Source organism: Heliconius melpomene, chromosome 10 (assembly GCF_056956725.1).
Source record: "Heliconius melpomene rosina isolate 202511_hmr_F chromosome 10, ASM5695672v1, whole genome shotgun sequence".
NCBI classification, from domain to species: Eukaryota; Metazoa; Arthropoda; class Insecta; order Lepidoptera; family Nymphalidae; genus Heliconius; species Heliconius melpomene.
The window spans coordinates 6,681,919-6,704,312 of NC_140398.1; the positions used below are offsets into that span (position 1 = coordinate 6,681,919).

Here is a 22,394-nt window from a genome sequence, read left to right on the forward strand (position 1 = left end):
TGTTCTCAGGTATGAGGATCGTGGTTAGCATCCACTGATTTCTGTCCAGCGCGTCTCTTACAAACTCTGTTTGGATGAGAATAGAGTTCCGAACGACGACTTCTTTAGTTGATCGGTCCATCTAGAGGTGACAGAGTGTGCAATCTTTTGTCCTTTGGTATTCTTGAGGCAAAGAGAATCAAGTGTACCGTCCAATGTAACTTAGAAACCCAATGCAGCACTTGTATCTTACCAGAGCAGAATCATTTCTCAAGTAGGAATGAGACTCTAGTAATCCAATAAGGAAGGATTCACATTTTTTAATCTTAGATGGGCTATATTTAGTAGCGAATGCGAAGCTTTCATAACCGAACCGTATAACTATACCTAGAGGTAGTTAAAGAAGCGTTAACATATTGTAGTTATAGAAGTAGTGTGTTTGTTAGCCTTAAACAAAAATATCTTAGAATAATAAAGGACAGGTCTAAAGTATGAAATAAAAATACGAAATAATTAAAAGGTTTTTTATTGAAAGGTACGCATTCAAGCCTAAAGTCATTTTTAAAAGAAAACGTTTAAAAGTGCCTTATCTATTGAGTCTAGAATTTAGTAAAATAATAATGGTTGATGAATCGTGCCTGTAATTTGCTACGAATATTTTTTATTTTTTTCTTATTTTGTAGAGTGAACAATGCACAAAAGCTCAGAAAACATAATTTAAGGCCACGACGTATTTAGGAAGTTTAACGAAGTGTTTGCGCGTTGCTGGAGGGTCCCAGAGGAGTCATCTCTTCGGCGCCGTCGTCGCTATCGTTGGGCGATGTGCTCGCTCCCCACTGTAGTGACGGAAATCTTTTAAATATGGAGAAGTAGACAAAAGGGGCCGTTGGGATCAAGTTGTGCGTCGTCTTCCTATAAGCGCGGCGGTTGCAGGTTCGATTTCCTCTCGGAGGAATGATGTATTTTCTCGCCTCAGTAAAAGGTAGTGTACATGGAAAACGGAGTATTTTAACATAAGTTTCCTTCTGTTTACCCTACTATATGCTACTATATGTCTTCTTCTTCCTGGCATTAATCCCGGCTATTGCCAGGGTCTGCCTTCCTAGTCAAACTACTCCACTTTGCACGATCTTTTGCGACTATATGCTACTATATGTATATACTACTATATGCTGGAAACAGCGTAAAGGAGAAAAATATTTTTTTTTGTGAATATCTAAAGAACTAGAAGGGCTGTTCTGACAGACATACGCATACGTACTTTTTTAGAGAGAGGGTGTTTGGACAGCTCGCGGTAGAGGAAGGCGGCGTAGAGTAGGTTGACGACGCCGAGCGCGCGCAGAGCGCTGTCGAACCCCGCGCACCACGACCCCAGTCCGCCCACTACCGGGCCTGCACACGACAAGCAAACAACAATTCAACAGTTATAATTACAGTATGGTCGACGAGTCGTGGCTGTCCTAAAATTAGCTGTAGTTGGCTGAAATTTTGTTCCTAACACAAAAATTTCAAGATGCTCTTAACTTTAGGTTACAGTGCTGTACGTAATGTTCTTTTGATAATTTAATACTTCTTGCAAAAGTCAATTTACATTAAGAATATTAAGAATTTTTAATAATTCTTAAATATACCGATAGCGTACGCGGCGCTGGAGGCGGCCTGCAGCAGCGCGGCACGGAGTGGCAGTGCGCGGCGGCGCGAGGCCAGCAGCGCCGGCACCAGCGCCGCGTCCGCCGCGCCTAGCCCCGCGCCCAGCGCTGCCTGCGGGACCGACACCCATCCCACCTATGCGCATATATTATTAGTTAAGAATGTAATGTCTTAACATTAGGTTCACTTTTCTTTTCCTGCTATATGCAAAATACAGAGTGAAACTAAAAAGACCTTTAGTGTCTAAACTGTAATTGAAAATTTGTAAAAAAATAAAAGTACGGAGGGTGCATGCGGCACAGCGAGCGCGGCGACGCCGACGACCGTCACGGCGGCCACGGCTACGCGCTCAGGGCCCGCGCGCCGCGCCACGCCGCCCAGCGAGCTCGCCGCCAGCAGGTACCCTGCGCTGTCCGGCAGGAACACCGCGCCCAGCGCCCAGCGCTGCACAATGAACATAATATACACTCTTATTTTTTAGGTTTCCGTACTTCAATTAAAAAAAAGAACCCAAGTCTTTTCCGTCCGTCTGTCTTCTTTCCTCTTTAAGCCAAGCTTTTTCCTTCTACTGTAATGTGTAAGTACCTCGGGGTGGAATTTGTGCATGATCCACAGCGGCAGGCAGGGCTCCAGCGCCGCCATCACGCTAGTGGTGACGAGCACGGCGCCGGCGCACGCGCCCGCCGCCCCGCACGCCGCCTCGTGCCGTATTCCTGCTACCCCTACCGCGCCAACTGTACCGCTCTCGTCCTAAGTGGAGTAAGTGGCAAGAACGTCTTTATCGTGGCGCAAGTGGACAGGGCTGACTATAAACGTGACAGTTGTGGGTTCGATCCCCATCCGGGGAACTAAATGTTACCATTTCCGTAGTAAATAAGTACCTACTAAAGTTCGATATTAAAATATTGAGCGGTAAAAAAAATATAAACTCAAATTTAAATGATTATGTATATGTTGAAAGATTTTTCGAAACACTTTAATTTATCAGTACTTACCGTATTAGTATATTCGTCTTTATCGAGAAGTAAGTGCTGTAAACCTTTAAAAATAATTTTATCATTATCAATATTTAATGTTTAATAAATATCATAATGAAATATACATACAAAATATCAAAAATATTACCAAGGTTAAACAACAACGCTACAGCTATCAGCTGGAAGGGCGCGGCTGGACTCCACAGCTTGTACGCCGTTCCACCGAAAGGATAGCCCACCAACACCCCTTTAATAATTGCAAAATGTAATACGAATATAACGTACATTAATTTGTTTTTGACATGCCAAATTTATTATCTTCTTAATAAAATAATAAGAAGAGAATACATTTAGAAACAGTGTAGTGTTAAAACATTCCGCTTCCCTCTTTCCGCCGAATTTTGTTGCTGCCGTTGCGCTAAATGTTGACACCAGAGTGAAGAAATGAAAATATTAAATATTTCATTTCCTCTAATGGAAAAAGAATCCCACAACCTGTCTTTACAGACACATGCTTGTGCCTCTGCACCACTACCGGCCTCCGAAAATATATCAATGACTTAGTATATTACCCAACGCTACAGCTCCCAGCAAAGCTCCAAGTCCTCTATCGCGTCGGTCAGAGGGAAGCGCGCGCGCCGCCAGCGCCAGGCCCGCCACGCCGCCCAGGGCCGCTCCCGCGCCCTGCGCCGCGCGCCCCACTCCCGCGCACACTGCCCCGCCGCCCCCGCCGCCCGCGCACCAACCGAACACTGTTGCATATACGGGAGAAATTAACACATAAAGAAGGGGAGACTTTCTAGCGTCACGTTGTATCCCACATACAGCATGCAAGCAGGTGGAACCTAGTGTTAACACACTCCGTTCTCTACCATTCGCAAGTTCAATTCCCAAGTTATTCCGTGTTGAGTGGTGGAAATCAACGCCTCCCTTGTGTCATACCAGAGCAAAGAAAACTAAAATATTAAATAATTCAATGCCCCTAGTGGGATCGAACTCATAACCGCGTTGCGTTTACAGTACACACTGTATCTCTACTTATTTAAATTTTAGCATATCTATTCAGGTATCTAAAGAAATGTTATTGTTCGAATGTTTATATTAAATACGGCGCATAATCTCAAATCAACATTCCGGATTCCGCAGCTCTCACGATATTCAAACACTGCTGGAATGCTAACGAGCCGGCGGCGGTCGTTACCGCCTCTACGCAATATGTAGGTAGGTAGTTGTTTGTTCCATTTTTATATAAATAACTGCTGAACGGATTTCGATGAAAATTTACAGCTGTATGTAGCTTTAAGCTTATGTATTACCATAATGTAACCTCTGATAGGGCCCCATTTTCTAGTTAATAAGGCAGCAAATCATCTGCATTAGAGTATTAATCCCTAAAATTTCAGCTTTGCTAAAATGACGCAGGTCTGGCAACCCTGGGATCTCAGTCTAGCAGGTATTCGTACATGTTATGTAGAAAATAAGCTTATATTTATGACAAATGTCGTCAACACAAGTTCAACATTATGAAACAGCGTGAAGGAGCGTACTCAAAATATATCTTCGCCTTACATCTTTCTTACCCTGAAAAATATATTTTGCTGTATTTACACAAATTTAACAATAAATACTTGTTTTGTCTCCATTATTTAATCAAAAAGGAACTTTAATATACCGGTAGTTAAACAAATTAACACTTTTGAAAATATCGCATATCGAAACTTAACTCAAAATCCTAAAACACTCCTAATAGAAAGTTACTATTTACCTAGTGCAGCAGTGGCCAGCAGCGCAGTGGCAAGTCTTAACGCGATGGCGGGTCCGCGTACAGCGGTGAGCTCCGCGGCCGCCGGTGACACTACCAGCTGTGTAGCCGCCTTCGCGCCCAGCACCGCGCCTACTATAGCCTGCGATGTACCCACGCTGCCTGAGATATATAATTTTTCTTCTAAGCTTCTGATATTATTTCTATTATAAAATATATTATAAATAAACAGAAGACTTTCAAATTTTAGTTTAATCTTTTTTGCCATTTTACATAATCATATTTGCTAGCAGAGAAAAAATATTTAATTTCGTCAACAATTCGAGACAAATTTTAGTCCCTTTAGAGATATTTTGCACACCATGGAGAACAAGGTAATGTCACGAGGCTTTCAAGCCTATCCATCAAATTGTGTTATGAATATTAAAAAACATATAATAGAGCTAGAGGTATCGTAGCGCAGCGGCACAGATCAGTGACTGTGAACGCGACGATGATGGGTTCCATTCCCACTATTCTGTCTACCCTGATACAAGCAGGATATAGGCTACAGAGTATAATAAAAAAAATCTCTTAGTGATACAATATTACCAGTGTCCTCCTGGGTGATGCGCTGCACGGTGGTGTTGAGCAGCGTGGCCAGTGGAGCGCCGTGCTCCGTCCACAGCGCCAGCGACTCGCCTTGCACCCAGTCCGGTATGATCGGCACTAGTAATTGTAGACATAAATAATTCAAAATGATCCCTATTTTGAGCCCATATTTAGAGTTAAATAAAAGCTAAACGATGTATTTGGCTATAATAAAATTACGACGAAAATAGAGAATAGATGGGAAAGAATAAAAAATAGAAATTAGTACTAAATTAAAACCAACAGTCACAGTTTCTATCCAACTGTGAATGTTGCTTTTGAAAGTTTTTCTACTCATATATTTAATAGACAAAACATATTTGTTTATCACGGGTAGTTTGCCTTTAAAATTAAATACTAACCAAGTACAGTAAGAAGAACATTGTCCAGGAAAAACGTGAGGTAGACGAGGCTGAAGGCGACCAGCCCCTTCGACTGGTGGTATTCCTGCATCGTACAGGTAGTGAGCCTCACGAGCGACTGCCAGAGGGAGGCTGTGAAATAAGGACGAGCAAGGGACCCATCTGCGTCGCGTGCAGTACCCCGATAAGAGGCAATTCATTTTCAATCAGTAACCACTAGCGCGGATACACTTGCCTTAACGCAATTTTACGCCGGCGTTCTGTGGCTTATGAGATAAGTGATGATCCAATGTATTTTCTTGTTAATATGTACCTATATGATATAGTGCGTATCCATTATGAAACGTTTGTAGTTTTATTTCTCAACAATCATTAGTGTTGGCGCATATGCCAGCATGTGACTATAAATATAATCGATGCAACTTCGATTTCCACTCGGAAGAATGCGCGGCGTTAAGCTCTGCAACTCAACAAGGCTCGCGGAAAGTGCTCAACTTAGTGTCTTAGCATTATATGAAGCATGGTAGGCAGAAACTAGTGGACTAGTGTTAAAACACTTCGGTCCCCACTTTCCACAGAATTCTGGAGGGATTGCGTGGTGAGTGGCGGAACTCAACGCTGTGCTTTGCCTCGACACCGACATCAATTATTTCATCTCCTCCAGTTTGATCTTTGACCTCGAAGTTGAATGAAATGAACAAATATGGTAAGTATAGTAAAAAACTTAAGTTTTCCGGCATACAAATTCATTTCATGTGAAATTTAAATGTATGAAATAAATAATTTTCATTGGTAATGTTGCCAGTGCAAATATATATATTAAAATTACACGATAAAAAATATCTTAGTTATTATGTTCCATATTATAAATTACGTTATTATTTTTCATTGTTATAATTGTTTAAATAAATACATATATTTTTATATAAATATAATGCAAATAATTTTATTTTATCTGTGGTGTCAGTGTACAAAAAGCTGTCGACCTCCCTAGTGTGTCGGTCGGCGGCGGCGCTGTAGCGATGTAGCTGTCAAATGACCAATTTAGAGCTTCTCAGTGAACGGCCCGAGCTCCGTGTGTCCGCGATTTTATTCAGAAAAGGCTATGAAGAACGGCCTCTCTGGTACTTATCACTACTAAGATAATACCTGAGGCTTCGGCCTACACCATATACTCATTATACATTATACACCCGTGTGTATAACATATATTCAGTTCCATAAAGTGCTCGGAGGATCGTCTTATTATCAACACATCTCGCTGTTTCCGTGCTTCAGTATGGTAAGCTTAAATTATAAAAAAATGTAATTTAAATTTGTGGTATATAATCATAGATAAATTTGTTCTAAAGCTATAGTCGTGGTTTTTGTTTGTAATTAAAGTATTTGAAATCAAGTTGCACCGTTAACTTAATGTGTCTTTGCGGTTTAAGTTGCTTTTTCAAAAAATAAAAGTTTGTGACAAGATGAATTTTGTATGTTATTTTTATAGTTATAATTTACTTTATAATAGTTAAATTAAAGATATGTTATACCCCATAATATTCTTATTTGATTTTTTATTAGGTTAAATCCTAGTTTTGCACAGTCTAGTAAGATGTTCTTTTAAATTATTAAGTAATATTGTTCTATCAATCTACATCAAATTTACGCACATTTTTATATAGAAAATGGTATAGATATGTTTAATTCAAATAATAGTTTAATTAGTTCCCTTAATACATTTTTATTCATCTTAAAACTATATTATTTATATTTGTTTGATAAATCCTTGGAAATATAAACAATAAGAATAAATGTTGCTATTCAAGTGAATTATGCACATCATTCAGTCTCAAGTTGTGTCACACTTTATCGATTCTATTGTTTTCTGATTCCAAGGATATTTTTTTCTGTTTAGTTAAATATGATAGGTTTAATGGTAGTCATGTTTTTAAATGAATTATGAGTTAAATGAATTATGAATTATAAATGACATTTGTAATTCATATTAACGATAAAAGGTTTTTGTAATTTATTGTTTTCCAAAAAAGCTATAAGCTGCGCTTTGCCTCGACAACCAATCTAACAAGTGGAAATATTTAATTTGTTCAAGTGAGAGTTTACAGCCACACTTTATGCCGCTGTGCCACGATCAGTCTATATTTAAAAAAAAGTATTACTAAGTATATTTTTTTTGACAATATTTAAAATTAAACTCTTAACATATTATACACTATTTGCAACATAAATATAATAATACTTTATTGAGCTCAATCTTTTTTATCACACCTAAACAACCGAAACTGATTATTAAAATAAAAATATGTTTTACAGTATGATTGGCCAGTCTCAACCGTTGAAATACTAACATTGTACAAAAATGCTGTAAATTTTTCCATAACTTATTATTATTGAATGATATTGCAACATCTATATTTTTAAATTTGAATCAGTATTTTTGAATCACGTAAAGAATATTCTTATAGCAATTTTTTAAATTATGTGTTAATGGAACTAGTAAGTCATTACTACTTAGTACATTTTTTTTGCAATAAAATCTTGTATTCTATTTTCATACTTGGTATCTAAAAGTATAATCTGGTAATCCTGAGCAATAAATAAAAGTATACATAAGTACTACAGGTTTACCCAGCTATTGCAACATGTACTATTTGCTAAATAAGTGTAATAAAATTATATTACGCTTATCTTTTTTTATCACATCAAAACAAACGAAACTGATTGTTGAAAATATGTTCTGTGCACATTAATAGAATAGGTAGGATATAAAATTAATTAAGATAAGATATATCCATAGATAATGTGAAGCCTATAATTTATTGATTATGAGCTTTCGTCCGCGGCGTTATCGCACGCGAGCTTCACCGATTACATCCATATAAAATCGTATAACATTTAAATTTAGTACTTAGCAAAAAAAATTAAATCTTGACAGGTTCACTTTGTTTTCTCTCTGCCTCTCTGTCTCTCCGTCTGTCGAATCTCGTTTTCGAGAACACGTGGAGATATCAAGCTGATCTTAATACTGTCCTAACTCAGGTCTGCTTTTGATTTTTACCAATTAAGTTATGAGTCAGATATGAGTATTATATATTAACTTCGTCTTGATACTCTCACACGTTCTTGAGAAAGAGGGTCTCGACAGACAGACAAACACACATCAAATTGAACATATAATGGTTCCGTATTTTTTCTTTGAGGTACGGAATCCTAAAGCGTAGGTTGAATACGAAACTGCCAATAACGTCTGTCCTTAGGGAAAATACTGAGGCCTCGGAAGGCAGTTCCGCCGTGAAGCGTATCGAGAAACATGACTGATAACTATAATATTTTTGTAAGATGTTTTAGTTCTAGTCTATATACATATTTTTAAGTCTATCTACTGTTGTAAATTTTATTATACGTACGTCTTTGATTATAAACACAGCTGTGTTTATTATATATTCATATAATACATTATGCTAATTAGGAACGGTCGATATTAATTATTAAATTTAAATTAGTTAATTTATATAACAATGCTATACATATATTTATCTCAAAATAGTAAATAATAGACCTTGATATTTCTGAAATGAGGAAATATACATAATGTGACTATATAAGTAACTAGTCACCCAGCTGCCCGCTCTATAAATATGTATATTACTATACTATACTATTAATATTATAGTAAGCTATTAATTACGCATTTTTAATTTTTTCAATTACATTTTTATTATTATAAAACCTTTGAATAAATTACTTGAATTTCAATTTAAGTTATTATTTATTTATAATTTATATAATATTTATATTATCTATCTATAATTTATATAATTTTCTAAAAGTTTTCTAAAGGCATATAAAAGTTTCAAACTGGGATGCTAATAAAACAAAGAATTACAATGACTCGACTCATAAAATAAAATACCTATTAAGTTTTTTTTCCTTAATGGTAATGATAATTGTGATAATCGCAATTTAAACTCAACTAATAATCTGCACTGATCACATTGACGTCGACTCACTTACTCATTTTTAAAGTGTTATTCCACACATAGGAAACAAAAATACTTTTTTTAGAAACGTATGAAAAAAATGAACGTAGCTGGATTTGAACCCGCGAACAAAATCGTTCAATCGTGAGTATGTGTTACTTTTTGCGTCGTGGTCCTATGCTAATAAGTAAGAGATGTGTATGACATTGTAGTTTCTGAGATAAGCATGTTCAAAATCACTGTCAATTGTTATAAGCATTGTATACTCTATAGGCTACACAGGTGGGGCGAACTGATTTCCGATATTCAAGGATATTGCAAAAATTATTTCATTTTATTGTCAAAATGTCAAACAAGTTTGATTTTTACATTTTAATGAGCATTTTTAAAAATAATTATCTATGATGAATTATCTATGGCATCATCGGTTATAAATCATACAATATATTTAAATATTTTAATTTATTTACAAGGTCTAGGTACATCGGGTACAGACGACTTATTATTCAATTAACTCTTTACGAAAAATTACATAGAGATATTTTTTTCGCAGCATTTGAAATCACAACCACTCCTAGGTATAACAAAAAACAAGAAAAGATCACAAGAAAAATAAATAAATCTCTCTCTCTCTCTCTCTCTCTCTCTCGCTCACAATTTACGTGATATGATATTTAGAGGGGTTGAGAAAATTATTAGTCGTTGTTTACTACAATAGAATGACTATTGTAGTTTTCATTGAGTTATTGATGTTTTTTTTATTGTTTAAATACTATAACAGTAATAATAATTGAGTCGCGGAATTTAACGCCGTGCTTTGCTTCGACGAACGACCGATGACGACAAAGAGCGAAGAAAGTGAATATGAAATGTTTCACTTCCTCGAGTGGGAATCGAACCCACAACCTGTCGCGTTTACAGTCACACGCTTGAGCCCCTGCGCCACGTCTGATGCTTAAACATATATTAACAAAGCATCGTGTTTATTATAATAATTCAGACATCGCTAATTGGGTCGCTCGCCCGTTTTAATTGTTCAATTATAATTTAATGTTAGTGAATTTTTAGCATTAATTACTAACTAAGAGGAACTTCTAATCTCTAACACAAACATATTTTAATAATGAGGAAAAAATATATTTTTGAATAAATTAATAGACTTAGTTAACAGTCCGTTAGAATTTGAAATCGTCAGTGACGTTATGATATTCTGAAAAACTGGCCAAGTGCGAGTTGGTCTCGTGAATGATGGCGGTAAAAAATGTTTATGGTATGGAAATCCATTAACTAATTATTTTATTTAGTTTTTAGTTTTTTTTGTTATAGCGGCAACAGAAATACATCATCTGTAAAAATTTCACGCTTCATGAGATCTGATGATGATCTGATCTTCATCCTGATGACAGACGGACAGACAGATAGACAGTGGAGTTGGAGAAATTTGAATTAACCTCGAAATCTTTATCTTAATGGGGAAAATTAACAAAATTGTTAGAGGTTAGAGGCGTATTGTGATAATGAATAGGTATGGTAATTACGTTTTTTTATAACTACACGTTGTATCTCGTAAATAGCAGGATGGGCAGATGTAACATAGTGTTAAAACACTCCGTTCCCCACTTTCAGCTGAATTTTCCCGACATTCGCCACGACGACGGCCTCAATTTAATTTAGTGATAATTTTTATTTGATAGTAGAGCACTACGTCGCGCTACATATTGATTACGTTCATTATTTTTATCCGCATTCGGTGCGTCCTTGGTAACAAAATATGCAGAAATATCGCGTTATGTTATATATCATTGGAAGCTGAGCTCAGCGCTGAGGTCCGCCGCAGCAAGGTCGCGACCACTCGACCACTAGAGAGCCGGGGCGGGCCGGGGTTAAGAGCGAGGCCACATCATGCATGCTAGTTCTTGGTGTTTGATGACTTTGAAGACTCCTCTAGAGAACATCTTTAAAATTACTAAAACATTGTTTTATCTGTTAGAGGTCGCCTCGACGAACGAACTCGACGGTTGAAAGTTCGATTCGCATTCGGGGGAATGATTTATTTAATATTTTTATTTCTTCGCACTGGTAACAAGGCAAAGCGCGGTGTTTAGTTCCGTCACATTACACGCAGTGTCGCTAAAAAATACTACACATACTCATTTTTAAAAGTCAATCGAAATGTATGTTTTCAATTCCCGTAGGGACCCGAGTATGACATATCCAAGTATGTATAATAACGAGCTACATCCAGTTTCTCACGGCATTATCTTACGACTGTATGAATGCGAATTGTGGGGCCGTTTTAGTCATCGACCGATACCCAAATGATAAATATCCCTTTACACTTGTTGCGAGCCTACTAAATTATGTTACTGGTATTTTATTATGAGAATACGAACAAATTAGACACGCTTATCTCCGAAACGGCATAACCTATTTAAATGCGGTTTTCACTATTTGGATTCTGGCAGTTCCCTTAACATTTTTAGTGTTTATTTTATTACAATTGGTTCAGAAATAATTAAAAAAAGAAAAGTATTTTCAAATCAATTCTCTAAAGACTTAAATTACTATTTTATAGTGTAAATTACGAATTTATAGTGCATAATCATACTTTTAGTATGATTATGCACTATAAATTTAATATTTTTATATAATATAATTTAATATTTTTTTTCTTAAATACACTTAAATATATCGTATAATATACCAAGCGGGCAAAGCCGCGCGGAGACTGCTAGTATTATAATATAGCCATAACTTTTATATATACCTACCTAATTATCAACCTGTAGTTGTAGTTGATTGTTCACCTTAGTGAAAATGCACTGAAAACAATTCTCGTTTACAATGTTCGCAATAGTGTTTAATTAACGTTTAAATGAGAATTCTAAGTATATACACACTAAAATACTATATTTTAATATATGAGTGCGAACGCTTTCGCTAATGATGCTATACTTTTATTTAGATTTAAGCTTTCTGGAATCTAGTCCAACCTAGATTTTAACTGTTTCCGAAATACCTATATTTATTTTTATCTATTCCGTAAACCGATTGTTCCGTATGAGTAACAACTAACTCTTAAAAATGCTCAGGAATTTATTTATTTTACATTACTCATTTATTAGTTATTCTTAAGCAAAGTATGAGGTTTTTTATAAGTATTTTTTTAATGCAAATAGAATTTTAATAGTGTTTAGCGAAAATCAGCTTTTAAATATACATTTAAAACGATTTCATCTAAAAAAATAAAAAGAATGTGTCACTACTGGTTTTAATTAATTTAATTTTTATTTCAGTGAAAAAAAAAACTGAATGTTGGCATGTTGCCTTCTATATCCTCAGTTACGATAATACAATTAAGATGTCGACTTGTGTAATATGTATTCTTGTTTTGTACTTCCATTCAATTAGTCGCGTGTTGACCGTACAGCAAAAACTAAACCTGTTCTAATAGAGGCAATGGCTGGTCGTCCACCTCGCCCTGTCAAATATTGGAGCAAGTGCGACCGCTACAGCACTTGCTCACTTTTGGGGGGGGAAGCTGTTTAAATATATCACTTTTGACGTTTTCTTATTTACTTACATTCGTTTCCTTTAAGTTCTCTTTAGAGAGGTGAACGGCCTCATCTTTTATAAAATTTAATAGGTATTGATACATTTTGTAAACACGTAATGCCTCCAGAATTTGGCGGAAAGTGGGGAACGGAGTGTATTAACACTAGGTTCTTTCTGTTTATCCTACCATAGTATTCTATATCGACAGGTCGTCGAGCTCGAAGGTGGACACTAAGCGGCTGAGTGAGTCACACTGACAGGTAATTGTTACGTGTACAGCGCGTTATAAAAAGCCGACTTCGTGTAATGGCGCATTTGTAGAGGCAGAAGTCGAGCGGGCCAACCTGTTGCGAACATGTACACAGCAGGTACACTCGACGGTATAATGTACAAGTGTTTTATGTTTATTGAACCCCCCCCCCCAAGCCTGGTATGTCGGTCACAATAATAATTATTACATTTTTTTGTTACAAATTTAATTTCTACATTTAAAAGAGTTTTTTTTTGAAAACCCGACGGTTGCAGGTTTGTTTTGGGAGTCACCATTGAGTGCCGCTACTCTACAGGCAATGTTTCGAAAATTCGGCGGAAAGTGGGTAACAGAGTGTCTTAACTCTAGTCCATGCCTACCCTGCTATAGTGTAAAGTTAAAAAAAAAATAACCTAGTAGTATTTGAACCCGTACCTCTTAAACGGTTTCCCAGAAAGCGGGCGTTCACGTGATGTTTTGGAACAATGAGTCCAACTTTAACTACGTTTTTTTGCTTCATCACGTCATCGGTAATAGCCTTGCGTAATTCCTTTGATAGTACAATGCCATGAAGGCTGTCTAATTATATTGATTAAATACTGATTTTTTTTTTTCAAATATTTTAAAGGTTACTCTGTAATAAAAAGATATAGTTTAACATGAGAAAAAAAATATTATGTTGCGTGGTCTTGCAGTAGCTACATATGTTTATAGGTACTTCGATAAAAAATAATTGTTTACACGTTTTTAAAGTACTGGTTTTTACAGCCATTGGATTAACATAGCAATCCTATCGCATATATTTAGTTACAGATATGGTAACTGTAATAAACAAATAACAGTCCTCTGTCGTTGGTAGTTATTATTATGTGAATTTTTAATAGTAGCAAATATTTTGTCCTTATTATTTTTTTAATTTCATGATGTATCCCGCACATAACAGGGTAGGCAGAGGGAACCTGGGAACCCAGTGTCAAGGAACCCCCGTTCCCCACTTTCCGCCGAATACTAGAGGCATTGCGTGGTAAGTGTCTGAACTCAACGTCGCGCTTTGCCTCGACGCCAGAGCGAAGAAATATAAAATATTTCATTTTCTCGAGTGGGAATCGAACCCACTACCCGTCGTGTTTACAGTCACACGCTTGTCTTGTCCATATTTAAAATTCCTCCATGAATTGTTTTTAAGTAAGTTAAGTGCGAGACGGGCGGCGGTGGCGAGCGTGACGTCCGCCCGCAGTAAATGCAACATCTTTGTTTTCTGCGAACATAATAATCTACGCAGTGCATTGCACTTCCACTTCTCAGATTCTAGCAAATGGTATAATGTAAATCAAAATTTCTTTGACTTTTGCAATACAGTTTCATATACAGGTTGTGCTTGTTAGGTGTCTTAAACTAAGGAAATTTAATAATCAAAACATTCTTTATGTTTCTCTGTTAAAAGCCATGTTTTTTGAACCTTTATTTCAATTTTATTTGTAAATAGACTTTAGGATTGACTTTTTGATTTTGACTCCAATTTAGATCCCTTCCCTTCTACTCAACTGACATTACCTACCCATTCTTCATATCGAACTTGGTTACCATTTAATCTTGTAATGGAATTATTTACTAACAAGCGAGGTGTTTCCTACTACGAATACGAGGTAGGTTCGTGATAAAGGCATACAGTCGATTGAATCAAAACGCGTAGCCGTCACCTAGATTCCATTGAAACTTGACAAACATTCATTAATGTCAAGTGTTGCGGTCGAGACTCGCGGTCAGGCTACAAGTGCAGCCTATTACAATTTACCACAACTTTTCATTAACTCTTATATATTAAATTATTTTTTTAAGCTTAATAATATATTAGGTTAGATTTTTTTGCATAGATACAATTGTTTCTTTTTAGCATCACGCTGTATCACGCACACAGCAGGGTGGGCAGAGTGGACCTAGTGTTTAGACACTCCGTTCTCCATTTGTCGCCGAATTCTGAAGGTATTGAGTGTTGAGTGGCGGAATTCAACGCCGAGGCAAATCCTCGACGTTAGAGCGAAAAAATGGAAATATTAAATATTTCATTTCTTAGAGTGGGAATCGAACCCACATTCTGTTGCCTTTACAGTCACATTTGCAAAACAAATAGTTAAATCATATTTTCATAACCGATTTTTTACTTTAAATCAAATTATACTCATCTTCGCTTTAAAGCTGTATAATTTTTCATTCGACGTGATTGAAGTTTTAAATGATAAAATAAATAAGAGTGATTTAACGCAGAATCAAAAATTATTCACGGCGTGTGTCGTGACTCGCGTTCCCATGTGTGTGTGTGATGCCGTTAGCGGCGGGGGCCTTGACCCCGCTGACCACTAACCACTGACCACCGAGCACCGAGCTCAACGACTACCTGCACTTAGTCCACGGCATGCATACAGCATGCGTAACACACATTTCAAGACTACTTGCTGATTATTCAATTCGGATTGAATTATTTGGCAATTTAGATTCCGTCGCGACGGTTGTGAGTTCGATCCCCACTCGAGGGAGGCACTAAGGCAAAAGCCCGGCGTTGAGTACTGCCAATCAGTGTTCCGCAATGTCTCGAAAAATACGACAGAAAATGGGATACGGAGTGTGTTAACACTTGGTTCGCTCTACCTACCCTCTTCTCTGCTGTGTGCGGGATGCAGCGTGAAGCTGATTTTTATTTATTTGGTAATTTACATTTACAGTAGTTTCGCCGTCTTAGTCAAATGTAAATAACTAAGAGCTGTGTATGACACATTCTAAATGCCGGGGGTAATTCTGACCTCAGATACAGTGCGTTAACCCACGAAACGATTAACGTGATTTAATATAGCCTTCCTCGATTAATGGAATATCCAATAGAAAAAGAATTTATCAATTCTAATCAGTAGCTCCTAATTTTACCACGTTCAACTAAACAAGCTCTTCAGTTTTTAATTTTGGCATAAATTATTAGTACCTACAGATACGGAAATTTATTTTGCTTTAATTTTAATAATTAAAATACGTTAAAGGAAAAACGTTCAAATATAACAGAAGTCATGTCAGGTTTCTACGTTCTAGTAGCTATATTTAGTATTGCATTACGCATGCATTAGTGTTTATTAGTGTTGGATAATATAAATAGGAAAAAAACTCCTTTTCTACGCAGCAAATGAAGAGGTAGAATGCAAGTAGTCGAGTGTTAAGAGATGTAAGCGTACTCTTAATTATTATGAGCAGAGAAAGACGTTCAGAGTGGCCACGATTCGTCGACCGTACTATACGCAAGTACAATAGAAGTAGGCTTTCAGTTACTACATCGTTTAGATATGCAAATTGTAGATATTGTTTGGTTTTGGTAGCCTCGCGACTGCCAGCTACCGGCCTCGGGCTTACTATGTGTTAAATAAACAACGTGCAATTCAATAGATGTTTACATAGACGCATATTTTTTTTACAAGTAATATAAATATTTACTAAGAATTTTATAATATCTTAGAGAAAACGAACTCACAGTGATTTTGAAATATGTATTTGAAGATTAATTATATTTGAAGTCCTTCTGGCGGTGGTAGTGGGACAGCATCTGAAACGCGATGGCTGTGGATTCGATATCCATTCGGGGAATGATTAAATTTAAATGTAATTTTCATTTTTTAGCTCTAGTAGACAAAGCGTCGCGTTGAGTTCCTAAGAGAACGTAGTGTCTAGACACGAGGTTCACTATGTCGACTGTGCTATGCGGGAAAAAATGTGAAGCTGTATTACATTACAAGCGATAAAAACATTCCGTAAGTATGTTCACAATTTGATTACACGAATGATTTCTAAAACACGTTTTCTAACGTTACATGCCTTTTCAAGTACTTTAGATTGAAGTTAACGCTTAATCAGAGACCAATGAAAATTGCCTAATGAGTGTTTATTTTATTGCAGAATTAAGTAGGTATGACTAAGTACTGTAAATTGCATTACTACGAAGTATGTAAAAAAATGTATTTCTACATAATTATCAAAATTTTCAACAAAATGTCTTATTAAATGCGAACAAACTGAATGTCCCATAGGTCATTTTAAAAATCTTAGGTTAGGTTATGTAAATTCGTCAATTCGAATCAATATCGTTCCGCAAGAATTTAATTAAAAATTTAATTAAATATATATATATACATAAAACAGTAGAATCTTAAAAATACTCGTATATACATATTTTTTTTATGTACTTAATTATTAAATCATCACTTGGATTTTAATACATTTTTTTGCTATTTATAGCTCTATGAGGAGCACAATGAGAATATTTTTCTATTAGCTAACAGTATTGTCTTGTTTAAAATTCCTTTGGGAGCATGAGCCGACTGACTCATTGAAGTTTAATTCTCGCGACGTCTTTTAAAAAAATAATACAATAATTGCACAAAAAATATCATAATTAATTCCACCACTTTCAAAAACAGTTTAAATTGTAAAAAAAGAACATTATTATCGGCGTAAATCCAGTGACATGAGCGCACATGTTTGTAATCATCACGCACGTTATCAAATGCAAGTGTCGTGTGACAGTTTTGACTGACACTTGCTAGGTGAGCTGTGACCACTATGTAGTGTATTGTAAATTTTACCAATTAATGTTAATTAAGGTCTTGTGCATATTTATATGACACTGAAGGCACGGTCTTTCACTATTTTATATGCAAATACACTGTTGCATAAAATGCATTTGCATATTATTATTCTATTCTTTTTTTTCTCAGCTTCACGCTGAATGGCAGGGTGAGCATGTGGCAGGGTAAACAGAGGGAGCCTAGTGTTAAGACACTCCCCTCCACACTTTCCGCCGAATTCTGGAGGCATTGCGTGCTGAGTGGCGGAACTCAACTCCGTACTTTGCCTCATCGTCAGCCCTAAGAAATGAAAATATTTCATTTCCGGGAGTGGGTGTCGAATCCACAACCTGTCACCTTTTCAGTCACACGTTTGTGCACTTCCTCCACGACTGACCTTAGTATATCTCGATTTTAATGAGATTTTTGTGTTTAAAACAACCCATTAACAAATAAAGCTCAAGGTGTATGTAAAGTCGTGATCTCGTCATCTTAGAGCAGATATAAAGACGTGACTCGCGGCCACCGTTGACACGCTTGGAGATATGTGTGGTATGAGCACACAAGGGCGTCTTTAGATTTCCGCAGTTTTTATGTTTGAAAATAAATTTGTTAAATAGGCGTTAGTTTGTCTTAATTGGAAGTTGACTAAACTGACTGACGTAGTTTAAGCTTGTATGAATATTGAACTTTTAATTGTTTTATTAAGTCTTCACAGACGAAAAAGGCATAGTTACTGATAAAGTATTGCAAACGTGTTATTTGTATTTGACGAAATCTATTAGCATCTCTTCGATAAACACGGTGAAGGTGATGGATATCACACAATTATATATTTACATTCGGTACACTTTAATAAACACCATTGCATATGGATGTGTGATGTTATTGGTAGAAACCAAGTGGTATATAATATACATTAAGTTCGCGAGTCTTAAGCTAAGTTTTACATTTGTTGAGCGATTATTAGTGGAATCTGATTTAAATAATATTCATACAAATGCAAAGCTCTGCTGAGTTACACCTTGCGGACTGTACATGCTATTATCATAGCAATGTTCTTAATATAAATAAAGAACATTACTACAGAGTTGAATAAAAAACGTTTAAATTAGTAAATAGAATAAGTGACATAAAATTGTGATATATGGATTAATTTCCCAGTGTTGAGGTACTTCCCAGTGTTGAGGTACTTCGTTTTTTATTTCTGTATATATAAGACACCGACTCCGATAGACCTTTGGAGTGACGAGATTGGGTTAATTAAGACAAGAGAAATTTATTATAGCTTTTTTAGTCTAATTAGAATTGCTTTTTTTAACATATGAGTTACATTCGACCGATGTGTTTTCCAGACGCAGTCGTCCGGCGCTCGCTCCGGGGGCGGGTGATACGCGTCATGGGCGCCCTCGGCGTAGCCGGCGTCGTGCGCCGCTCGCACGCCCTCGCCTTCGCCGCGCTCGCCGCCTTGCTGCTGCTGCTGCTGGCGCGCTCGGCTCCCGCGCCTCCGCCGCGCCCGCGCCCCGCGCCCCTCCACGCCCCCACACCTGCGCCCCCGCCCACTCCCGCTCCGGCCCCCGCCAACACCACCGCGCAAGCAAGCAAGGTGGTGCGCAACGCGACCGTGGCACCGCCCGCCCCCACACTCGAGCCCGGCGCCGTGCTGACAGGCTCGCTGTACGAGGCGGGGCACTCGCGGCCGCATCCCGAGCTGTGCCCGGCACTGGGCGCGCGCCTGCGCCTGCTGGTGCTGGTGACGTCGGCGCCGGCGCACGCGACCGCGCGCGAGGCCGTGCGCCTCACGTGGGGGCACTACGCGGCGCGCCGCGACGTGGCGCTAGCCTTCGTGCTGGGCGAGCCGCCCGCGGGCCTGCGCGCGACGTTGGATGCTGAGGACGCGCTGTTCGGCGACCTCGTGGTGGGCCGCTTCGTGGACTCGTACTCTAACCTCACGCTCAAAACGCTGTCCATGCTGGAGTGGGCGGACACGTATTGCCCGCGCGTACCGCGCCTGCTCAAGACTGACGACGATATGTTCATCAACGTGCCGCGACTCTTAGCCTTCGCAGCCGCGCGCGAGAACGCAACGCGCACCATCTGGGGCAAGGTGGTGCGCAAGTCGCTGCCCAAGCGTACCACGCGTAGCAAGTACTACGTTTCGCCCAAGCAATTCCCGGGCCGCGTGTTTCCGGACTTCACTACGGGCCCGGCGTACCTAGTGACGGGGGACGCCATCCGTCCTCTGCTCGAGGCGGCGCCGCACGAGCGCTACCTGCGACTGGAAGACGTGTTCGTGACGGGCGTGCTAGCCAGCAAGCTGCGCCTGCGCCGCCAGCACGCGCCCGAGTTCTACAACAAGAAGGTGGCCGCGCACCCCTGCGCCGTGCAGCGCGGCATCGCCATACACATGGTGCAGTACCACGAGCAGTTCGACCTTTGGCGCAAGCTGCTCGACGGCAAGACCAAGTGCACCAGTTAACCGAGACACCCCTCGGGGCCATAGTGAACCAGTTAGAACTAGGTATCAACCAGTGCGAGGGCGAACATGGGGTAGTTCACCAATATGAACCAATTTGAACCTGTGTTAGTACTTGCAGTTAATCAGTATGAACCAATTCGAGTACGAATGCGGGACTGTTCTACCAATTTGAACCAGTGCAAATGTCGGACAGTTCACAAACATGAACAAATGCGAGTGCGGGCGCTAGTCAGTCGGTACCGGAGCGACGCGTGTATTATTTGGAGATTATCCACTATATTTTTTACTCACTTTATTATCTGATGATATTATTTTTGTATTTAATATTTTTAACAGAATGCTGTAAATCATACGTTGTGTTGTTCGTTCCGAGTGATGTGATATTGTAATATTATATCTTTTTCGACTTCGAATTGTATAAAAAATAAAGTATAATAATAAATATGTCGAGGCACGCTTGTGGACGAGATTAAAAAATCATCACAAAAATAGTAAATATAGCTAAGTTAAATAAATTCCTGTGTAGCGTACACATTGCAATTTCCGAAGTGAAATGTCTTTAGATTAAGACACAAGCAGGGGAGTACGCTCCTACAATATTTTTTACCTATATTACTTTAAATGTGATATAAACGTAAAATAATTTGAATTTATATTAGTTAGCGTGATTCAGAAGTTTCAGAGTGCCTTAATTTAACACTTCTCTTAATTTCCCGTTTTTTTTTCCCAACAATTTGTAATGGACATTTCAGTGTGACATTAATTAATTATGAATTTGTTTTTATAATATAAGTCGAAAAACAGAACTTAACTCAAGATTGTTCCTAAATTTCCTATTTCCTTACTAGCTTGTTTCCATGTACTTTAAATGAACAGTAAATTCTTCTGTCCTTATCCTAGATTTTCTCTGCCTACACTGCTGCCTTATGCGGAATATAACGTGAAATTTTAAAAAAGTATATAACTATGCTTCCCCTCTAAGCAACATTCTAACATCGATCTTAAACGAGACTTCTGTAGCGCTTGATATTAACTTAAAACTCGACTCATGTAGAAGTTATTTGTTTACGAAAGTATTATGTAAGTACAATTAAGTAGATAATTGATTGTCAGTCACTTTCAGTCATTATTAGTTAGAGTCAGTCAGGAGCCTCACTCTGTCTCGATGTAATCAAAGTGCCAGTTACTGTTTATTTTTGAATATTGAACATTAGTGTAAAGCACAAGTAAACAAATTATATTCATAATGTTAGTAAGACAGTTTGCGGCTCAGCGACGCCTTGCTCTCTGCGCGTTCCTTCCGAGATATATTTTTAGTTTTTGTTATGTCAAATTATATGTATACTGCTATTTATTTTCGTATTAATAATACTTAATTTTTTTTATACGCGCATTGAGTGACAGCGGGTTGACCCTCTGGCGGCGAGTACGGGTAGAGTCGAGCGGTTGTCGGGCGGTTATCGGGCGTTTGTCGAGCGGTAGTCGCGCTCCTTTACCAACTTTAAATACCTTAGAGAAATTTCGTAACACCTCGGTGTAATATTTGTAAGATTTGTCCTGTAATTGTACACATTTATAAAATTAAATTTGTAAATATTATGTATTCAGCATAACTAAATATACTCTTACTTAAACTATTCACATTGTCTTTTATTTACACTAGTGTTAAAATATTCCGTTCCCCTCGCACCACCCAATCTTCGGTTCCCTCTCATTATTCTGCTATATAGAGAAATGTGCGTGAAACTAAAAAAAAAACGATAGTTTGTATCAACGTAATACTGTTTTAATTCTAAAAGAAATACACATTGGAATGTAGGTTGTTGCCTACATTCTACCATCTTTTACACGAGTTCGCTAACAATACATTATATATAATTATATAATTTTTTTTTATTTAAAATTAATCATAAAAATCTTGAGAAAATATACGAGAAACGTAAGTGCCATCTAGGTATGAATGTATAAACCACCCGATGGACGAGCGCCGTCTCACGCCAGCACTGCTGTCGGCAGATGTCGCTTGCTGATTCATTATGTTTTACACACTTATACGTCCGCAGAGCACAGCGCTGCCCTGTAAAAGATGCTGGGATGCTGGGCTGACACATAAAAGGAAAATGATTATAAATTTAAAAATAATAAAATAGATTGTACCTACACTCT

General features: G+C 37.8%; 2 protein-coding genes across 2 annotated transcripts; one reads left to right on the plus strand and one right to left on the minus strand.

Annotated features, from left to right (window-relative positions):
* Positions 1-489: 489 nt before the first annotated feature.
* On the minus strand, positions 490-5,598 carry LOC146535354 (synaptic vesicular amine transporter-like). Its single transcript, XM_085190847.1, has 11 exons — positions 5,361-5,598; positions 4,960-5,076; positions 4,372-4,530; positions 3,179-3,358; positions 2,755-2,853; positions 2,625-2,668; positions 2,215-2,379; positions 1,912-2,073; positions 1,611-1,764; positions 1,241-1,371; positions 490-815 (listed from the first exon to the last, which is right to left on the minus strand). The coding sequence occupies exons 1-11, from the start codon at positions 5,449-5,451 to the stop codon at positions 723-725; spliced, it is 1,395 nt and encodes a 464-aa protein (XP_085046973.1). The 5' UTR covers positions 5,452-5,598; the 3' UTR covers positions 490-722.
* Positions 5,599-6,345: 747 nt separating this feature from the next.
* Positions 6,346-21,867, plus strand: LOC146535355 (beta-1,3-galactosyltransferase 5-like). Its single transcript, XM_085191468.1, has 2 exons — positions 6,346-6,642; positions 19,105-21,867. The coding sequence occupies exon 2, from the start codon at positions 19,149-19,151 to the stop codon at positions 20,226-20,228; it is 1,080 nt and encodes a 359-aa protein (XP_085047594.1). The 5' UTR covers positions 6,346-6,642; positions 19,105-19,148; the 3' UTR covers positions 20,229-21,867.
* The last annotated feature ends 527 nt before the right edge of the window (positions 21,868-22,394 follow it).

Excerpts from the sequence above, each read along its gene's own strand:
- LOC146535354 (XM_085190847.1), bottom strand. The coding sequence starts at position 5,451 with ATGCAGGAATACCACCAGTCGAAGGGGCTGGTCGCCTTCAGCCTCGTC. Across the intron at positions 5,077-5,360 it reads TGTTCTTCTTACTGTACTTG|TGCCGATCATACCGGACTGG; the intron begins GTTAGTATTTAA and ends TACAATTACTAG. Across the intron at positions 3,359-4,371 it reads GCTGGCCACTGCTGCACTAG|TGTTCGGTTGGTGCGCGGGC; the intron begins GTAAATAGTAAC and ends TATATGCAACAG.
- LOC146535355 (XM_085191468.1), top strand. The coding sequence starts at position 19,149 with ATGGGCGCCCTCGGCGTAGCCGGCGTCGTGCGCCGCTCGCACGCCCTC.